Source organism: Staurois parvus, unplaced genomic scaffold, assembly GCF_062004578.1.
Source record: "Staurois parvus isolate SC_StPar_1 unplaced genomic scaffold, SC_StPar_1.0 ptg000018l, whole genome shotgun sequence".
NCBI classification, from domain to species: domain Eukaryota; kingdom Metazoa; phylum Chordata; class Amphibia; order Anura; family Ranidae; genus Staurois; species Staurois parvus.
The window spans coordinates 24876304-24897463 of record NW_028317814.1 but is presented as its reverse complement, the minus strand read 5'-3'; the positions used below and the strand labels follow the sequence as shown (position 1 = coordinate 24897463).

Here is a 21160-nt window from a genome sequence, read left to right as displayed (position 1 = left end):
TGACCATCGAATTTGAGCAATTGATTCAAAATTTGTTTGTTTTCCAAAAAACTTCCAACACACTCAATGATGGGATAATCGTTTGGGAAATATAAACAAAAAAGAAATGAACTGACCTGGAAAGAAAAGAAAATTATTTTCTTTAGAAACAGAGGTGAAATTGAAGACTTGGTTGGTCGAATTTCATAATCAATGGTGGCACCATCGGGTTACAAAACAAAGTTTCCGATTTTCTACAGAAAATTCGTTCAGAATTTGATCAGTGTATGGCCTGCATAAGACAAAGTGGAGGGAATTATGAACAGTTCCAAATACCAGTCAATATTGGCACAAAACCTTCAGGCTTCTAATAGAAAGCTGAACATGAAGAGGAACTTCATCTTTCAGCATGACGACCCAAATACATCCAAATCAACAAAGAAATGGCTTCACCAGAAGATGAAGAAAATTTTGGAATAGCCCAGCCAGAGCCCAGACCTGAATCAGATGGAAAATCTGTGGGGTGATCTGAAGAGGGCTGTGCACAGGAGATGCCCTCGCAATTTGACAGGTTTGGAGTGTTTTTGCAAGGAAAAGTGGGCAAATCTTGCCAAGTCCAGATGTACCATGCTGATAGACATCTCCAAAAAGACTGAGTGCTGGAATCAAATCAAAAGGGGCTTCAACAAAGTATTAGTTTAAGGGTGTGCACACTTATGCAACCATATCATTTTAGTCTTTTATTTTTACTTCCCTCCACCTAAAGATTTCAGTTTGTTGTTTTATATCCACTGTATATAAAGAAAAGGTGCAGCGCTAGATGTAAATATAACTAAACATATTAAAACAACAACATGCTGAATGGACATAAAATAGACATATAAATAGCAATAAAATCAAGTGCAAAATAGTGAATTACACTGGGTGAATTAAAATGAGTGAATGTCCCAAAATGATTCAAACGCCCACATGGGGAACCAATAGATCCAATTGAAGTGCGTGACAACGGAAATCCGGTGTATCACACAGTGGATAATGGGTATAAAGAATGCGCACTCACCAGAAGTACGTCAAAAATGCGCATATAAGATATCCTCTCACATCAGGTAGTGGTCATCTACTGCCAGAACAGGGTCCAATCTCATCCAGGGTAGGTACTCCAAAAAGGCCTTAACAATGTGTCACCGTCTGTGGTCCCTCTAAACCGGTTTCTGCAAATGGGGACTCTGCATTTCTTGAAACTAACAGCCCATTTTCCTTTGTACACCACACTGGATGTCATCTGACACTCATGTCAGCACACAATGGGTTAACTCCTCCTCTGGAACCCACAGGACCACCTCTTCCTACCTCAATAATAGTCCTGTATGTACCATACCTAGCTGATGCCCCTGGAAGGTGGAAATCACTAAAGTAACTGCTACTCCAGTGAATTCCACTTGCTTCTGATACAGAGCAGCTGCCCAATGCATAGTGAACACAGGAGGGGACTCGCTTAGCACAGGTACCATTCAGAGAAAGCTTTGTATGACATCACCACCCCGCCTCTCCACTTCTTCCAGATAACTTTCATCCATTCAGAAAATGCAAAGTATTCTGAATAGTGCCTGTGCTCGGAATGCTGCAGGGCCACCACTCAGGACCCAGAAGCTAGTGGAGATCACTGAAGTAGTGGCGTTTATCTGGCGATTCCCAGCTTTCAGTGGCTTGCATTACTCCAAGCCAACTGGAACAATTGCCATCTATGTATAAAACATCCTTACCTGAAATTCATTCTTTTTAAAATGACCATTTTTCTCACTTTCTGGTCAAGGTGCATAGGTGGTGTATTTATAGACATTTTCACAACTATTGATCCAGTGAAACTGCAATGTACACGCATGACAAGTGCATAATGAAATCGTAATGTCACATTAAAGGCTTAATCTACTTTTGCAACGCAGTTTCATGTTGAACCCCAACTATGGGTGTAAAAAAAATAAAAAAAAAACAAAAAACTGGGTTTTATACACTTCCACACCCTCAAACAGCCCCCAAAGCCACTTACCCACTGCTCTGTATGAAGAATGCATCAAAAACGCAATATGCATATTCCAACACAATTTCCAGTGCGACCATCGATGAGACTTAAATGCAACTTGAGAAGCTCCCATGCCTGGCTTCATAGACTAGCATGAAAAAGGGAAATCACATTATATTCCAACTTCAGTGCGATTTCAGCTCCATAGACTAAGTTACTGCACCGAAGTCACATCAGCATAGAGAAGAAAACATTCCTGCGCAACTTTGATTTTTTTTTTTTTTTTAAACCCTCACCTCTTCATCCTTGCTGCCTAAAACAGGTTCACACTGTAGCGGTTTTGATCCTGCCTTTGATCGGTTGATGGAGCCTTCCTCTGATCAATTGAAGGAAAGCTCGATCAATCGAAGGAGGGGTCCAAAATCACAGCTGCAGCAAAATCCATGGATGAAGGATGACCAGGGAGAAGTGAGAAAAAAAGACCCCACACTGCATCCATCCAAGTCATATAGGAATGCTTATCAATGCTGATGTGACTTCTGTGAGATAACATAGAAGTCTATTGAGCTGAAATTGTACTGAAGTCTACCAGGAACCTTTTGCAAAAAAAAAAAAATAAATAAATAAAAATCGCACAGTGTTGCGTTTATTGAAAGGGCACTATTGAATATAATGGGATTTCCCTTGTCATGTCATTCTGTACACTGGAGTTTGAGAACTCCCCATAGGTATGATGCATTTTTTTAATTTAGTTTCCTTTCAATGGAGGGATGGGTTTTTGGTGTTTACCGGACCAAAATGCACCAAAAGTCCAGCACGGAGGATTTTTTTTTTTTGTGTGTTTTTTTACACCACAACTGAAGCACAGACCACTGTAAGAGCTACATAGGATTTAAAGGGATGCAGTTTTCTTCCACTTTTCTTAAAGGGGTAGTGAAGTCTTTTTTCTCTTTACCTACAGGTAAGTCTACAGTAAGGCTTACATATAGGTACAGCAAATATCTTCTAAATATGAACCGTTTGAGATATTTACTTTAGCAGGGTCAGTGATGTCACCGGCACATGTGCACTGCGTGTCGTCCATTCTGAGGCTCCCGCACGCATGCGTGGGAGTGACATCATTGCGGCTTGGTCAGTCAAACTGGCCACAGCCCGTGAACCTGGAAGACTGGGTGAAGATGGAAGGCCCAGGGAGCAGAGACAACACTGGAGGGCTTTGTTTTCAGTTAAGTCTTTCATAATGTGCAAGTTTATTACTACTTTACAGAAGAATGCATCAAAAGCGAAGCAGTGTGAAAGCAGCCTAAATTGTGGGGTGCTTCCACTAGGCAAACTATGCAGCCGCCTAGGGGGGGCCTTGGCACAGCACAGGATGGCACTCTGTGTAGGATTGGGGGAGGAAGAAAAGACACAATAAGATGCCAGGTGTCTGGGGAAAAGTGTAGCACTCGAGTTGCCACTTCTTCCAGTGTTCCTCTCAGACTCAGTCCCTTACTGCTGATCACTGTGGAGTTCCAGCCCTTCTCTTCCCATTCAATAGCAGAGGCAGAGCTGTGCCTGTACAGGAAGGTAATGTCCGACTCTGATGTCTCGTGTCTTTGCGAGTGTTACCCAGCTGGCCATCCATCACATGTGCAATGTGTCAGTGAGTGATCCCAGAGCCTGCTGTCCTTTGGACAAGTAGCTGGTCTTGCCTAGGGGGCAAAATAGTCTAACACCAGCCCATGTCACCCATTCACATGGATTTGTGACTAGAAAGACCACAAGCCCAACACCCCCCCCCCCCCAACTTCCACAGCAACAGTGAGACTCTGGTTGAGCACAAATGCAGCAATGTCACTCCATTCCCATGACAGGAAAGTCTGTACCTCCACACAGACCTGGGGCTGGGATGTAATCAATGGCAGAGCCTGTGCAGTGAACATGATTGCAGTGCTCTGCAGTAAAACGTGCAAAACTGTAATAAAAAGGAAAATGTTCATTTTACTAATGTAGGTGCATTTTATTAAAATTATGCAAAATGTGACCTATGCATGTTGGGCAGCCTGTGAGCTACCAATGCAATTACACAGCAAAAATCAGATTGGTGCCATTTCTTCCATGCAGTACACACAATGCAGTGGTAATGGCTTCAGTGGGTGTTGCAGTGCACTGCGAAGTGGGCTGGAGAGGCACTCAAATATGAATTACACTGCAAGGCACCATGGTACACGTGTTGCAGTAAGATGCAATAAAACATGTAACCACAGCATAACAGTGATTGGGCCCCAAAGACTACAACCTGTGTAATAGTCTGTAATATTAGGTCAACACGGGGTTATATAGTGGGAAATAAGGGTACACTCAGAAATAACTTCTTGAAACAATGTTTTTATTCAGAAGACAAAAATTCAACAATTACAGTACCTGCAGCAAAAAGTCACTTCAAATTGTGAGACAGACTAAGGCCCCGTTCACACGGACATTATGTTTTTTTTCATCAGTTAAGTCACTTTTTTTTTTTTCTTGGAAAAAAACAAGGAGGATCAGCTCATGTCTGTTTTTGATCCGTTTTGGGGTTTGATTTTTATTTTTTTAAACCAGAAGAAAAAGAGGGTTTTCTTCTGTAAATTAAAAAAAAAAAAAAAAAAACCACCACACATGGATGCAGACATTAACAGATGATCATCCGTTAACATCCACTAGTCCATAGAAATACATGGGTGTCTGACTTTCATCCGTAAACCGGCCAGATGAAAAAAAAACGGACATACAAAAACGGCCGTGTGAAAGGGGCCTAAAGGTTGCTGAACAGCACTCAGCCAGGAGGTCCAAGTTACAGCGGCAACACAGGATTGCGGGATAATGCATAAATATCACTACCACATGCAGTGGGGGGGGGGGAGCTTACACACACGGGATTGGGTCTCATCTGTTAGTGAAAGATTGCTACTAGCAATTAAAGTGAATTTTTCCCAAAAAGACATGGAGGCTGCCACCGCTGACCTTCTGGAAATGTCAGTTCCCCGATTATGCCGATCCTTACCACTTCCTTCACCACATTGGCAGGTCACTGGCCTGGAACAAATACAGAACAGGTATAGGAACAGTCCTTTGTGTTCTGTGACAGCAATATAAAGTATTAAAGGTCTTCACAACAGCCAGGCAACTAGCATTTACAGCACGAGATGTTATTGGTGGCAGTCTGCATGTCTCAAGAATGGTTTCCATTAACTCGCAGCCATATTTAACAGCATGACCGAGCTACTAAAAATGTAGTTTAGGCCTTACAAAGGCCAATCATGGCAATGCACCAGTGTCACCTAACAGTGACCAATCACACCTGCAAATGACAATTCTTAAGAGAACGTGACATGTTCTACCATAAAATGTCCACCTCCAAGGTGAGGAGGCGACAGGAGCACTTTGGGCTCTAAAGACTTCCGGAAATAACCTACAAAAATATAAAAGCTTTGTTATCAGTCATACCTTAAATTGCAAATGGTGCAAGTGTGATGCTAATCTCACATATTTTCCATTCTCACAAGAAATGCCTAATCTGCATACAAAACAAAGTCTCAAATATAACTCAAATACAAAAGCGTGCATCTGACTAGTGAATCTCAGAAAGGCCCATTTAAAAAAAGCCTCCATATTCAATGGGGTGTACTTCAGTGCTCTAGTTATACAAACGTAATAAATTGTGCATCCACAAAACGCATGTACATGAATGTAACAACCGTGAAACATTCACTAAAAAGCTATAGAAAAATTAGGTTGAATTTTAAATATGTACAACCATAAGATATTCCCAAGAGAAAGTGCTTAGGTGCACTCAGTCACAATCCCAGTAAATGAGTGAGTAATCCATATTCCAATCATCCAAAGTGTAGAAACAGAATCCACGTGAAATCCACACCACCTCATGATGCAAGCTAGACGCTACCCATAGTGCCATGATCCTGAAAGTGGGCATAACCCAGAAAAGAAATACGTGGCCTACTAGCACCTCCAAAGCTCAGCCCAACTCGAAAAGGGGTCACATGCAAGCACAAAAAAAAAAACAAAAAACTTCCATTGGTGCAGATCCAGTAAACCACTACTAAACATTTAATACACTCCCATATCAGGCCTAACAGCACTTATCTGTAATCCAAGGTCTGGCCCCAGTCATTCAAAAGTGTATGAACACATCAATACATCTGGCTCTCTCCTGTTTCAAATGGTGATATCCTCGGGGGGCTCAGAACAAAAAGTTGATCAAACCCAGTTAATAACAGAACGGTTAATCAGATTGAGGGCCTGGTGAATAATTGAGAAATTTAAAAGCGGAGTTCCACTCACCTCTGTAAAAAAAAAAAAATTAAAAAAAAAGTCAGCAGCTACAAAAACTGTAGCTGCTGACTTTTAAAAAAAACAGCCACTTACCTGTTCCACGATCCCGCGGTGCCCCCACCACAGCTTGTTTCACTGGCCGTCCTGTATTCCAGGTGCCGGCATCTTCAGTGTGGGCACCCGGCTGTAACAGCTTGCAGATTCACAGCCGGGTGCCCACTGCGCATGCGTAAGAAGCGCTGCGCTTACTGAATGGCCCCGCCATCTTCTGGGACCTGTCATGTGTTCCACAAGACTACGGGGAGGGAGGGAGGGAAGGAGGACACATTCCACTTCCGATGCCTAGGCGAACGCAGTGGAAGTGGGAGCGGGTACCTGTCAAATTCTGGTACCCGCTCCCCCCCACCCCAAAGGTGCCAATCCTTAATGGAGAGCAGTCTTTAAAGCAGAACTTCCCCTTTTGGGTGGAACTCCGCTTTAAGCTTGGAGAAAAGGAAACCATGAGTAAAGATCAATGGGTTTTGGAGGAGGAGATATCTGATGAAACATGTAGGAGACATACAGACATCACACATGTTCATATTGAAGGACTGGAACTTGGTGGACAGATAAGCATTGTTCATTTCTACAATTACGTGTGTTCATATGGTTTTTAATTTACATGGATGCACAATTTAGTTTTCATTTCATTCAGCAATTGAGGCATTATATATGAAGTGTATACAGTATATACGATGTGTACTCAAAGTGGAACTACACTGCATCTGAGTACAACACACCAAAAATGCTATTAAATTCAATGTTAACCTCTTCGTGCCAGCCGCACGCAAATGTTCGGCCTACCGGCGTCTGGGCCTTGACGCTGAGCGGCCGCACATTTGCGTGCAATTAAGAAAAACGTATGTGCATCTGCCAAGGATTTAATATTCGAAGTAAACTCCCCCATCCATCCATGTCTCCAAGCTTTATTTTGCTGAAATTTTTAAAAAAAAAACTCCCCCTAGCACTTCTGGCAGTGGCCATTTTGAGTAAGGGCAGATGATTCATGTAGCATTTCCTTCCTGGAATCCATCTGCCCTTAGCTCAGGCATTGGCTGGGCTGAGAACACTCCCTCCCCTCCTGAAGGCTCCTGGGATGTATGACATTTGCCTAGGCATGGAAACCAGATAGTAACTGAAGAAATGTAAAAGTAAAAAAAAAAAAAAAAAAAGTTTAACAAGTAAATAGGATATGCTTTCCTTTCCATTTACTAATGCTAGCAGCAGAAGGATTACAAATAGTCAGTGCTGATTGAGAGGGTCAAGTTCCACTTTAGGCATTTGTGTTGTGGAATATTTTACAAGTGGTTATGGATGCACAATTTAATCAATTTGGCAATTATGTATGAATTAAATACACACTATAGAATATAGAAGCTTTTTATGAGAGATTCACCTCCCCCCCCTTTCATATGGAGAATAATTTTGTACGATTTATATTTGAGACTTTTGTATGCACATTAGGCATGGGGATGGAGTATTTGTGAGATTTGATACTACATGGGCGCCATTTACATTGTATATCAGATTAGATCAGGTGAGCTACTTTTCTGTCATTTTGGCTGATAGCAATAATTACGTGTCTTAACTTAAAAATACAAGAAGGGCACCTCCATGCCGAGTATGGCAGACTGCTCTGTGGCCTCGAAGTCTCTATACAGATACAGTTCTCTCAGCAGAGTACAGACTCCCTTAAGCCATGTAAAGTGCAGGCTGAGGCACAGACTGGGCTTCACGTGGTCTTGGCCTCTTCAGGTTTATCTTCTTTATCTTGTATCTCTAACTCCAGATCTAGCCGCTCCTTGGCTCGCACAACCTGGGAAAAAAAAAAAAATGCAGTAGGCAAAAATATTGCTTTGTTTGGATTTTCAGCTTTGAGACATTTGACGATTACATTTAAACAAGATTCTCCAATTCAAGCATTCTAACTAGAGATCTTAGAAGCTTCGTATCCTTTTACCACCATAAATAAATCCTTCCTTTTATCAAGGACGAGCCATGGGAGAATCAGGTGGCTTTTGTCAACATAGAAAGTTTCAACATTATCTATTGAGAAATTGGGCAAATCCCAACTTGGGTTGTCCTTAATGCCAAGAAAAAAAAGGAACACACCAATTTGGAAAGAAAAAAGAAAGAAAGAAAGAAAGAAAGATGAAAGAAAGAAAGATGAAAGAAAGAAAGATGAAAGAAAGAAAGATGAAAAGAAAGATGAAAGAAAGAAAGATGAAAGAAAGAAAAAGAAAAAAGAAAGAAAAAGAAAAAAAGAAAGAAAAAAGAAAGAAAGATGAAAGAAAAAAAAAAAAAAAAAAAAGAAAGAAAAAAAAAGAAAGAAAGAGGACTCCCAACAAGTGACCAATGTTTTTAGCATGCAATTTCCCATTTCAACATCTGTATGCTGCCGCACTAAAATGTGAAGCATCTCTTCAAGGGAAACCAGGTGGCAGGTTAATCTGGCCTCATTAACATAGGGCGATTAAAGATTAAGTTCACCTTCAGGCCCCTTTCACACAGCCAGAACCACATGTAAAAAAAAATAATAATAAAATAATATATTATATTATTTATATATATTTTATTTTTTTTTTTGCTATTAAACATGTCCAGTAAAAAAAAAAAAGAAAATTACAAAAAAAAGAAAATTTCGGCATAAATTTACGCCAAAATGTAATCTGCTAAAAAAAATCCCAATACCTGTAAATTAATTGGTTTACGTGAAAAAGTTATAGCATTTACAAGTGGCAGTATGTATACTGGGATTTTTTTTTCCCCCCTCACTAGTAATGGCGGCAATCAGCGACTTATAGTGGGACTGCGGGGAATTGACTGTCACTGACATCCCCAGTGACACCAATACAGTGATCAGTGCTAGGGGAATAATAATTAAAAAAAAAAAAAAAAAAAAAAAGCACCGACACTGTACGAATGGGAATGGGCAGGAAGGGGCTAACATGAGGGGCGATCAAAGTGTTAACTGTGTGCAGGGAATGTTCTACTAGGGGGCTGTGTCAGTGTGCTTCACTGTGATCACACTGCTTTGGATAGCTGTGCACAACCATCCAAAGCAGGGTGCCTAAGCTGACCGGGAGGAGAACTGTAAACAAAAAATAGTTCTCCTTCGCTTTGGAGATCCTCAGAAATCAATGGGCGCCGGTGAGTAATCACCAGCCGGGTCGGTGATTGACAGCCGTGGACACGAATGACGGTGTGGGTAGGGGGTGCATGCAGCTCGCGTTCGCCCTGTACCTGGAAATGTAGACACACACACACACTATAGGGCGGCACAGAAGCAGTTAATGTGCAAGCTTGGTCAAAATATTTTTTCAAAGTGGAGCCTTTGTCAGACTTTTATTACTGGTTTTGTCACAAGCGGAAAGGCCTTCCTCCACTTTCAGTCTCAGTGACAGCGGGTAATCTGCCAAGTGGGGACACAGACAGCAATGAAAATCTGACAATTCCAAAACACTTCTCTGCTCTAGTCAAAGGCTGTCTGGATTGATCCTTTAAGTGACACCCTGTCCATTCACATTCAGGGCAAGGCGACAGTTGCTCCCCCAGCATGTATACTTGTTCAGCCCTGCTGGAGCTCTCGCTTACAAGGTGGAGGGAGAAAGTGACCTCTATGCACGTGCCTGGGCCCATCAACCAACCTCCAGAATGAACATGGGAGGGGTGCAGTGACTTCCCCCTCTATAGGCTATGATGCCAGTTAAAAACAGAGAATAGACAGGTGGGGGTGCTGCAGCCGGGAGGAGACAATGCAGCATGGCTGGCAAGTTACATACCGGAGACTGTGGGCTATCTGCAGACAATGTCATGCAGCCCTAAACAGGCACAGTGACAACCATCTCTTTAAATCAGTTATCCATTTGTCCACCAGTGTAGCTACTGAAATGCGATGTGATCTCCACCTGTTACTTATTAAGCAGGAAGAGGCTCAGATGGATGCTGCATGACTCAGCCTTGAGAATGTACCACTCATTGCAGGAACTGTCAACTCCAAGTGCTCCCAGGGGCCCCAAGGGAAAAGGAAAACCCGGTTTTGTATTTAAATTGAGTTAAAAGGGTGGGGAGGGTGAGCAGACCTGTCACCAAGCTGTGCAGGCACATTAAATGGCCAGCTCCACTTCTATGTGTGGTTTGGGGGGAGTCGGCTGCCCAGAGAGGTCAGTGTCTGGGTGGGGAGCTCAGGAAGGTCACATTGCTGGAGCAGAGGTGAGTAGAGTTCTGCTTTGAGAGGATAAGTCCATCGTTCCTTAATAAAAACCACAAACCAAAATCTAGACTGCTTCTTACACCAGAGAAAGAATGCCAAAAATTCTATGTGCCTTAAGGACTCCATGTGGGGTCTTGACTGAACCCTCCTTTTTTTCCCCCCTCATGACTCTCACTTTTGATGTTCTTCTATTATTGTCGCTTATATATAAATCTTGATTATGTAGACAATTCACTTTGTTACATACTTTGGTACTCCTGTACTGTTATTTAAAACTTAATAAAAAGATTGAAAACAGAAAAAAAAAAAAAAAGTCCACCTTTTAACATGTTACACCCATATTCAGGGTGTAACATGTCACAAACGGACTGGCCACTGCTGCCCCCGATCCCCCGTTTGACAGCTGGAAAAAAACACCCCAAAACGCTACAATACACCTTCACAGTATTATGTGACTGAAAAAAACAAGTTGGGGCTGTCAGCTTGTAGTTCTCAATGAACTACCACGGTGCTGTGGCAGTTCATAGAGTCTTCCTGTCAGTGCGCATCTGCCTGCCTGTAGGAGCACACAGATACACCGACAGGTCTGCAGGAGTCCTTCATGGCACCAGCAATCTGCTGATCGCTGGTGCAGTGCTTTACAGACTCCCAAAACAAAAATAGTAAATGCACATCTTTATTACCTGCAAAACGTTTCAAAAGGAAAGTTTGTAGGGGGAGGAGAGATTCCTGGGAAAGTCAATAGGGAGAAGACAAAGATAAGGGATCAACTGTAGGGAGTCAACAGATGAAGAGGGAAGTCACTGCTGGGTGGGAGGGAGAGAATGAGATGGGAAAGTCACCAATGGATGGGAAAGAAGATGAGAAGTCAGATGAAAGGGAGAAAAGACAATGGGCAGACCTGCCAGCAACAAGAAGAACATGGTATCATGAAGGTACAAACTCCTTGATGGCCACTTTACCTTGGACTGCAGGTAGAAGGATCCCCCTACATCTTTGTCATTGACTTTAAAAAGATGGTCGTAGTTCTGCAGAAGAAAAAACTCAGGTTCACATTTCTGTACTGCTATTCGGCAACATTGGTCTGGCTGCTACGGCCTTCATTTCATTACATTAGGTGCAAGTTATACAACCTTTGCCCACAATATCCAGACTGAAGCTGGCATTTTACTAGGGCAGGAGAAAATAAATAAATAAATAAAACCCACTAAGAAAGGCTAGGGAGAGAAACCCGGGGGAATAGTAGCAATTATTCAGACTTCATCCTTCAGCATCTTGGAAAATGAAATATGGGATCTGGTTGGTATGGGCCGCAGGTCCATTTTGCGTCAGAGTTCACAAATCAGACCCAATAACGAATCCGTGGTTCTGTCTGGTAGGAAAGTCTATACTTGGTCACCACTCCAAAATTCTCAGAATAGAAACATAAATGCCATGAATCAGTTTCGCAAAGTTAGCCAATTTTTTTTTTTTTTTAACAACTTTAGTGCGGTCTGAGCCCTGGTTCACATATGCGGCCGTGTGGGCCGCGTTTTGCACAGGCAAGAGAGCCCATTCATTTGAACGGACTCCCGTGCTCCGCAGGGAAGAAGTTCCTGCACTTCTTCTGAAAACGCAGCCCACACAGGAACCTTGGTTCCCAGTACGGTTGCGTTTTCCAGTGCGGGCGGCGTGCCATTTGAACTAATGGCACCCGCCCTCGGATCCTCATTTCTCTGTGTGGGTGGTGCGGCTGCATGGATTTTTGTGTGGATCCGCAGCGGCACTACCTGCACAGATGCCGGGGCGGACTGACAACTCATGGGGCCCCGGGCAATAGGGGATCATGGGGCCCCTGTGTCCTTGCCCAAACTCAAAAAAGCCATAAAAAAAAAAAAAAGGGTACCAGGGGCATCTCATGGGGCCCCCTACTGACCCCGGGCCCTCGGGCAGTGCCAGAGTTTCCAAATGGTCAGTCCGCCTAGCCTGACAACCTGTGTTGGTAGAAGGAATTGTAATAGTCATTTGTGACGCTCTTGCAAATAACTAGATTTGTAACAGCTCCATCTGGTGACTACTCACATAAATGCAGGCGTACATGAAGCTGTGCAGTATCAGTAAAACACATATTTATTTATTTCAGGTACTTATATAGCGCCGTCAATTTACGCAGCACTTTACATATATATTGTACATTCACATCAGTCCTAATCCTCAAGGGGTGTACAATCTAAGGTCCCTAACTTACATTCATACATACACATACTAGGGACAATTTAGACAGGAGCCAATTAATCTACCAGCATGTCTTTAGAGTGTGGGAGGAAACCGGAGTACCTGGAGGAATCCCACGCAGGCACAGGGAGAACATGCAAACTCCAGGCAGGTGGTGCCGTGGTTGGGATTCAAACCAACGACTCTAGTACTGCCAGGCGGAAGTGCTAACCATTTAGCCACTGTGCTGCCCCAACACATGTTAAACAGGTATGTTCGTATGAGGCAAGCAGCATGACAACATAACTGTTACCTTCTGAATCTCTTCAGGCTCCAGTTTAGAGAGGTTTAAAATTTGCTGGGCTTCTTGCAAACTGATTCCTGATAGGCTGCTGACTGCAGCGGACTCCTTTCCTGCCCGCCCTCCTCTTGCCTCTGCTGCTGCTCTGCTTGCTGATCAAAAGATGCAAACAAGTGAGTGTGGGAAAAGTAGGAAAAAAGTATATAGTGTTCACCATCAATGGTTAAAGCAGAACTATAGAAAAAAATGTTTTACTCATTTTGGATAAAAGGGAGTGTTTAACCCCCATCAGATTTGTTTGCCATCTTTGTATCATTGGGGAGATTTCTCTTCACTCCCTGTCCCATAGCCAAACAGAAAGCAAGAGGAAATTTATTTCAGGTACTTATATAGCACAGTCAATTTACATATATATTGTACATTCACATCAGTCCCTAACCCTCAAGGGGTGTACAATCTAAGGTCCCTAACTCACATCCATACATACACATGTGCAAATTAGGGTAATTCCTTGGGGACCCCCCCAGGTCACCACAACAAGTGTTCCAATTAGAGGAATTCCCCCCTCCATTACTTTTCTGTGGACAAACCAAAATTTTGAGATTCTTTTATTTTCAATGAGAATATGGTAAACAGGTGAATCTCCTTAATGGGGACACAGAAAAGCATTAAAAAACAAAAACAAAAAAACAAAAGAAAAAAAAAACAAGACCAAAAACACCTGACAGGGGTTCTAATCTGTCTCCACTCTAGCCAAAATTAAAACATTTTGCCTTTAGTTATACTTTAATATTTCATACATATGCATCATAAAAAGGCTGCTAATGCTAAACTTCTGAAAAGACTTGTTGCCTGAGCAGTCATGGTAATCCTCTGGTTTCAGTACATTGAGTTGCTGACCCAGACGGAAATATGCAGTTTCTGCAGCCTACCATTCCACTGATTCAGACGTCTCACTAACATTTTCACAGGATAAGGTCAGCAATAGGGTTGCACTGATAGCATTTTTTTTTTGTGTTTTTTTAATCAGGGAGTATGAGTACCAATACTTGTGCTCAAGTACTTGCCGATACGGATTATGGATACCTTTGTGGTGCAATAGGAGCCCTTAGAAAACATATGGGCTCAAATCACACTGCAAAGAATTGCAGGTGATTTAACCACTTCAAATCCGGACACTTTCACCCCCTTCCTGCCCAGGCCAATTTTCAGCGCTATCACACTTTAATGACAATTGCGCGGTCATGCAACATTGTACCCATATGAATTTTTTAGCATTTTTTGAGACAGGTAAAGCTTTATTTGTAAATGAAAGTCCAAGAATTTTGAAAAAAAATGTTTTTGTTATAAAATTTTGCAAATAAATAATATTTCAACATAAATCTTGGCCAAAATTTATTATCTTTTTAGTTAAAAAAAATAAAAAATATAAAAACCCCAATTAGTTTATAACCAAAAATTATAAATTTTAAACTTTTTTTTACATTTTTATAATATTTGTTTTTTTTTTACATGGTGACACTGTACTACTTGTGGGGGGGGGGGGGGGGTGATGAAGATTTTTTTTTTTTTAATACTGATTACTTTTACACCCATAAAGACTGTAAAAGCAATCATTTCTAATCTCTGGCTGCATTCTTGCAGCCATTGAGAACTACTGTGTGAGCTGTGATTGGTCACAGCTTGTCACGTGGTACAAGGCTGTTGTGAATAGCCCTGTACCATGTGATCTCTGTGATCATTCACAGATTTCACACGTAGTAAGCAATGATGTCAGAAGTGACATCTTGCCTACTACTCTGCATGTGATCACTGATTGGCCGTACGACGATCGGTGTTCCACTGTGTCTGAAGACACAGCGGGCACCGGATCGCGGTGCTGCACGCTCCCAGGGAGCGCGCACAAGCAGGGGGCGGGGAGGCCGTTTATAATCGGCCACCCGACCCTGCACTGCCACCATTCATATACATCGGCCTGACAGGAAGTGGTTAAACAAGAATGTGGTGCAAATCCTGTCGGAATCACATGCGGTTTTCCACACTGCTCGTGTGAACCCAGGCTGCGGTCACTGACAAGTCTAGGTTCACACAGGAGAGGTAAGGGAAACCGCATGCGATTCAAACAGGAATCACACAGCATTTCTGTTCAATTCTCATGCAATTCGATTTGTGCCAATTCAGTTATGCTCCCTCTGTATACAGCTCTGTGTTTACCAACACAGATCTCAGAGCCGTGATTGTATACAGCCAATCAGAAGGTCCCAGCCTTGAATCATTGGCCGGATTTGCTGACAGGCTACTACTGTGTACAATCACAGGAGGTGCTGACACGGTGGGGGGCTCCCAAAACCCGAAAGTAGGCAGATGTCTCCATCAGTGGTTTATTTAGATTTTGTGCTGCCCTAGGCAGCACAAAAATTGAACGCCTCCTTCCCCATCAGAGAGAGAGCCTGGCACCGACCAACACCAGGCCCCCCCAACCCCGCGGACAGAGCCTGCCACCGACCAACACCACCCCCCCCGGAGAGAGTCTGACAGTGATCAACAACACCACTGCCCCCACCCGAGAGAGACTTCCACGAAAGGCGGCCATACATGGGTCAAAAAAAAAAAAAATATCAAACCTAATCAGACCTAAGAATAATCGGCCAATGTTCGCTCTGTTAGTGGGTCAATGGCACCGGCCGATTTTCATAGTTCCTCCCCTGGAATTCAAACCATGTATGGCCTGCATTACATCCACATCGACAGAGAGAAAGACACTCACCTTCACAGCTCTGGACATCCCCGGGAATGACAGTTGGGCTCTGCATACACCATGAAGCAGCCCAGCCTCTCTTGGATCCCACCTGGTCCCCGTGCCGCATATATCCCTTCTTCCAGGGGGCAACGCTGCCCCCCTAGGCAAATGCCTTGTGGTAAAATATGCCCCTGGCCCCCGTATGTGGCTTTGCCTACAGCGGCTGCCTACCCACAGTACAAAGTGGTTAAGGAAGCTCATTCTATGGGCTGCCAATGCAGAGAACTCTCACCCTGCACATGGTATAAGGTGTGGTGTTGTCCACCACTATACAGCACATTGTAGTGCCATTCACAATGAAGAGCACACAGCGGACAGAGTAGGTGGACTGCAGTAACTGCATGTTCCCCAATGCACAAGCATTAATAGGACCTTGAGGAAGGGCGGGTCACATGACATCACTTCCTCAAATCAAATAGCAGATCTTCCGACTTATATGATCATTTACCTGCAAACTCCTGACGTAGAGCCTTTGAGAATGCCCGCCCCACAACTTGTGCGCCCATCACCAGGATCTGTGCCAAGTACTTTGCCTGTGAAAGGGAAATATCATCAATATTGTTAGGACTACACGTATTATATGACGAGTAATTACATACAGCTGATAATGTGCAGCGTCTCTGACCGTACTAGCGATGTTCAGGCTGTGACGTCACCTGGCTCCTCCCTACACGTATTGTCACAAATCACGTGACTTCCTCAGGGGGTCTTGCTACTGTCAAATAGCCAGCTATACTGATAAAAAGGGATAACACTGAGGATACAGTGGCCATAAAGAGAAATAGATGATCAGAGGAGAGGATGTCGGTTTGACCAGTCTTTATATACGGGTCAATACATGAAGGTGAGGGTCCATCTAGGAATCACAGGTATTACGGTGGTGCACACAAAGTTGCACCTATACATGTACTACATGCATTTCTGCCACATGTCCATTGAAGTCTACTGAAGCAGAAACACACTGTGTTGTGTAACACTGATCTGCAGCAAAAATACATGCATTTTTGCTGTGTTTGCCAAGTGTTTTTTATAGGACTCTAAAATTCAGCGTAGTTTTTTATGCATTTTTGCCACATTTTCCATTGATTTGAATAGGAAAGTGCATTTTTTTTTACCGCACCAGAAATGCAGCAAGCAGGACCCTTTCTAAAAACGCAGTGGCTGAAAAACGCATATATGTGAATGTGTCCCATAGGAGAACCTCATCTCATCCCGCCATCTGACCCAAATCGCACCGCTCATCCCGCCATCTGACGCCTCCACACCGCTCATCCCCCCATCTGACGCCTCCACACCGCTCATCCCCCCCATCTGACACCTCCACACCGCTCATCCCCCCCATCTGACACCTCCACACCGCTCATCCCCCCCCCCACCTGACACCTCCACACCGCTCATCCCCCCCCCCATCTGGCACCTCCACACCGCTCATCCCCCCCACCTGACACCTCCACACCGCTCATCCCCCCCACCTGACACCTCCACACCGCTCATCCCCCCCACCTGACACCTCCACACCGCTCATCCCCCCCACCTGACACCTCCACACCGCTCATCCCCCCCACCTGACACCTCCACACCGCTCATCCCCCCCATCTGACACCTCCACACCGCTCATCCCCCCCCCCATCTGACACCTCCACACCGCTCATCCCCCCCCCCATCTGACACCTCCACACCGCTCATCCCCCCCCCATCTGGCACCTCCACACCGCTCATCCCCCCCCCATCTGGCACCTCCACACCTCTCATCCCCCCCCATCTGGCACCTCCACACCGCTCATCCCCCCCCATCTGGCACCTCCACACCGCTCATCCCCCCCATCTGACACCTCCACACCGCTCATCCCCCCCATCTGGCACCTCCACACCGCTCATCCCCCCCATCTGACACCTCCACACCGCTCATCCCCCCCATCTGACACCTGCACACCGCTCATCCCCCCCATCTGACACCTCCACACCGCTCATCCCCCCCCCCATCTGGCACCTCCACACCGCTCATCCCCCCCATCTGACACCTCCACACCGCTCATCCCCCCCATCTGGCACCTCCACACCGCTCATCCCCCCCATCTGGCACCTCCACACCGCTCATCCCCCCCATCTGGCACCTCCACACCGCTCATCCCCCCCATCTGACACCTCCACACCGCTCATCCCCTCCATCTGACACCTCCACACCGCTCATCCCCCCCATCTGACACCTCCACACCGCTCATCCCCCCCACCTGGCACCTCCACACCGCTCATCCCCCCCACCTGGCACCTCCACACCGCTCATCCCCCCCACCTGGCACCTCCACACCGCTCATCCCCCCCACCTGGCACCTCCACACCGCTCATCCCCCCCATCTGGCACCTCCACACCGCTCATCCCCCCCATCTGGCACCTCCACACCGCTCATCCCCCCCATCTGGCACCTCCACACCGCTCATCCCCCCCATCTGGCACCTCCACACCGCTCATCCCCCCCATCTGACTCCTCCACACCGCTCATACCCAGGAGCATGTTTACCCTTAGGCAAACAAGGCTTTTGCCTTGGGTGGCTTTTTTCAGGGGGGCGGCCCCACCCCCCAGCAGAAGGGACGCTGGATGTTCTGCGCACCTCTGCCTTCAGCTGCCAGTTCTCGTGTGGTGACGTCACACCAGTGACCGGGAGGGATGGCACGGTGTATGTAGAGACCTATACTTGGACATGTGTGACACACTCCCCCCACATACTTCCTGTGTGCTTTTCCATACTGAGAGGGCTGCTCCAGGATCTACTGGAAATCATGACATCTAAACCCAAGAACACAAATAATCACAAAACCTGAATACACCACCGTCCTAGTGTCCCCAATATCTATACAGTGTCCCCAATTTCAATAGTGACCCCCAGTGTCCCAAATTTCTATAGTGTCCCCAATTTCTGTACAGTGTCTCCAATTTCTACACAATTTTTACAGTGTCCCCCCCATGTCCCCAGTTTTTACACAGTGTCCCAAATTTCTACACAGTGACCCCCAGTATCACCAATTTGTATAGCGTGTCCCCAGTTTCTATACAGTGTCCCCAATTTCAACACCGTGACACAGTGTCCCCAATTTCTACAGTGTCCCCAATTTCTACAGTGACCCCCAGTATCCCCAATTTGTATAGCGTGTCCCCAGTTTCTATACAGTATCCCCAATTTCCACACAGTGACCCCAATTACTACACAGCAACCCCCAGTGTCCCCAATTCTTAGTGTCCCCCCCCCCCATGTCCCCATTTTCTACACAGTGTCCCAAATTTCTATACAGTGACCCCCAGTATCCTCCATTTGTAAAGCGTGTCCCCAGTTTCTATATAGTGACCCCCAATACCCCAATTTGTATAGCATATCCCCAATTTCTATACAGTATCCCCAATTTTCACACAGTGACCCCAATTTCTACACAGCAACCCCCAGTGTCCCCAATTTTTACAGTGTCCCCCCCCCCCCCCATGTCCCCAGTTTCTACACAGTGACCCCCAGTATCACCAATTTGTATAGCGTGTCCCCAGTTTCTATATAGTGACCCCCAATACCCCAATTTGTATAGCAAGTCCACAGTTTCTATATAGTGACCCCCAATACCCCAATTTGTACAGCGTGTCCCCAGTTTCTATATAGTGACCCCCAGTGCCCCAATTTGTATAGCAAGTCCACAGTTTCTATATAGTGACCCCTAATACCCCAATTTGTATAGCGTGTCCCCAATTTCTACACAGTGACCCCCAGTATCCTCAATTTGTTTAGCATGTCCCCAGTTTCTATACAATGACCTCCAGTCTCCCTAATTTCCACAGTGACCCCAGTTTCTATATAGTGACCCCCAGTGTTCCCACTTTCTACACAGTAACAACAGGACAGTCGGCAGGCTGTACACTGCTGTGGGCCCGAGGTACCAGAACTCCCAGCAGGCCGGGTCAGCCCCTGTACACCAGTATTAGGTCTGCAGGACATGCTGGCCTGGTGGTAGCTCCCCCTCCCCCAGATACACATGCTTCTATAACACCAGCACAGCCGCTACATGCCGCTTTCCGGCACTTCCGTGACCTCATCACCGGGTGACCCCTTTCTAGCCCCGGTACAGCCGTGAACACATGCCACTCACCATCCCTCACCGAACTGTCAAGGTTACCACAGCAGCGGGCACAGCCGGTTCCTGGGCAGGCTTAAATCCCTTGATTGCATCAGGACACGTGACTCCAGGCCAAGGGACGTAGATGCGTCCATACGGTCAGCGCCATGTTGAAAGTGGGCAAGAGTACTGGCAGAATACAAGCAGACTTTTAAAACCGTAAATGATGTCCTATATGTGTGAAGGAGTTCAGTGGTGTGCAGAGAGCAGCAATGTGAAGAATAGTAGGTGTGTTGGAAATGACAATGATCAACCTACAGAGGACTGAATTCAAACACACCCCAAATATCAAAGTGAAAAAATGATGCAGCAGGCTAGTCCATATTGCTGAAATTTCATTGCAGCAACTCAGAATGGTCCTCAGTAGTTTGTATGGCCCCCACATGCTTGTATGCATGCCTGACAACGTCGGGGCATGTTCCTAATGAAACGACAGATGGTGTCCTGGGGGATTTCCTCCCAGATCTGGACCAGGGAAGCACTGAGCTGCTCCTGGACAGTCTGAGGTGCACCCTGGCGGACCAAAACATGATATCCCAGATGTGTTCTATTGGATTTAGGTCAGGCAAGCATGGGGACCATTCAATGGTATCAATTCCTTCATACTCCAGGAACTGCCTGCATACTCTCACCACATGAGGCCTGGCATTGTCTGCACCAGGAGGAACCCAGGACCCACTGTATCAGCGTAGGGTCTGACAATGGATCCAAGGATTTCATCCCGATACCTAACGGCAGTCAGGGTGCCATTGTCTAGCCTGTAGAGGTTTGTGCGTCCCTCCATGGATATGCCTCCCCAGACCATCACTGACCCACCACCAAAACAATCATGCTGAACAAAGGCAGCGGAATGTTCTCCACGGCTTCTCCAGACCCTTTCACGTCTGTCACATGTGCTCAGGGGGAACCTGCTCTCATCTGTGAAAAGCACAGGGCGCCAGTGGTGGACCTGCCAATTCTGGTGTTCAATGGCAAATGCCAATCGAGCTGTATGGTGCACAGGGCCCACAAGAGGATGTCAGGCCCTCAGACCACCCTCATGAAGTCTGTTTCTGATTGGTCAGAGACATTCTCACCAGTGGCCTACTGGAGGTAATTTTGTAGGGCTCTGGCAGTGCTCATCCTGTTCCTCCTTACACAAAGGAGCA

General features: G+C 45.4%; 1 protein-coding gene across 1 annotated transcript; it reads right to left on the bottom strand.

Annotated features, from left to right (window-relative positions):
* Positions 1-4353: 4353 nt before the first annotated feature.
* On the bottom strand, positions 4354-20138 carry PAM16 (presequence translocase associated motor 16). The gene is made up of 5 exons (XM_089683354.1): positions 19986-20138; positions 16308-16392; positions 13072-13211; positions 11528-11593; positions 4354-8168 (listed from the first exon to the last, which is right to left on the bottom strand). Exons 1-5 carry the CDS (start codon positions 19986-19988, stop codon positions 8085-8087), a joined length of 378 nt encoding a protein of 125 aa, XP_089539480.1. The 5' UTR covers positions 19989-20138; the 3' UTR covers positions 4354-8084.
* Positions 20139-21160: the final 1022 nt, after the last annotated feature.

Excerpts from the sequence above, each read along its gene's own strand:
- PAM16 (XM_089683354.1), bottom strand. Across the intron at positions 13,212-16,307 it reads TCTACGTCAGGAGTTTGCAG|CAAGCAGAGCAGCAGCAGAG; the intron begins GTAAATGATCAT and ends TCTTTTGATCAG. Across the intron at positions 11,594-13,071 it reads AGCCTGAAGAGATTCAGAAG|AACTACGACCATCTTTTTAA; the intron begins GTAACAGTTATG and ends TTTCTTCTGCAG.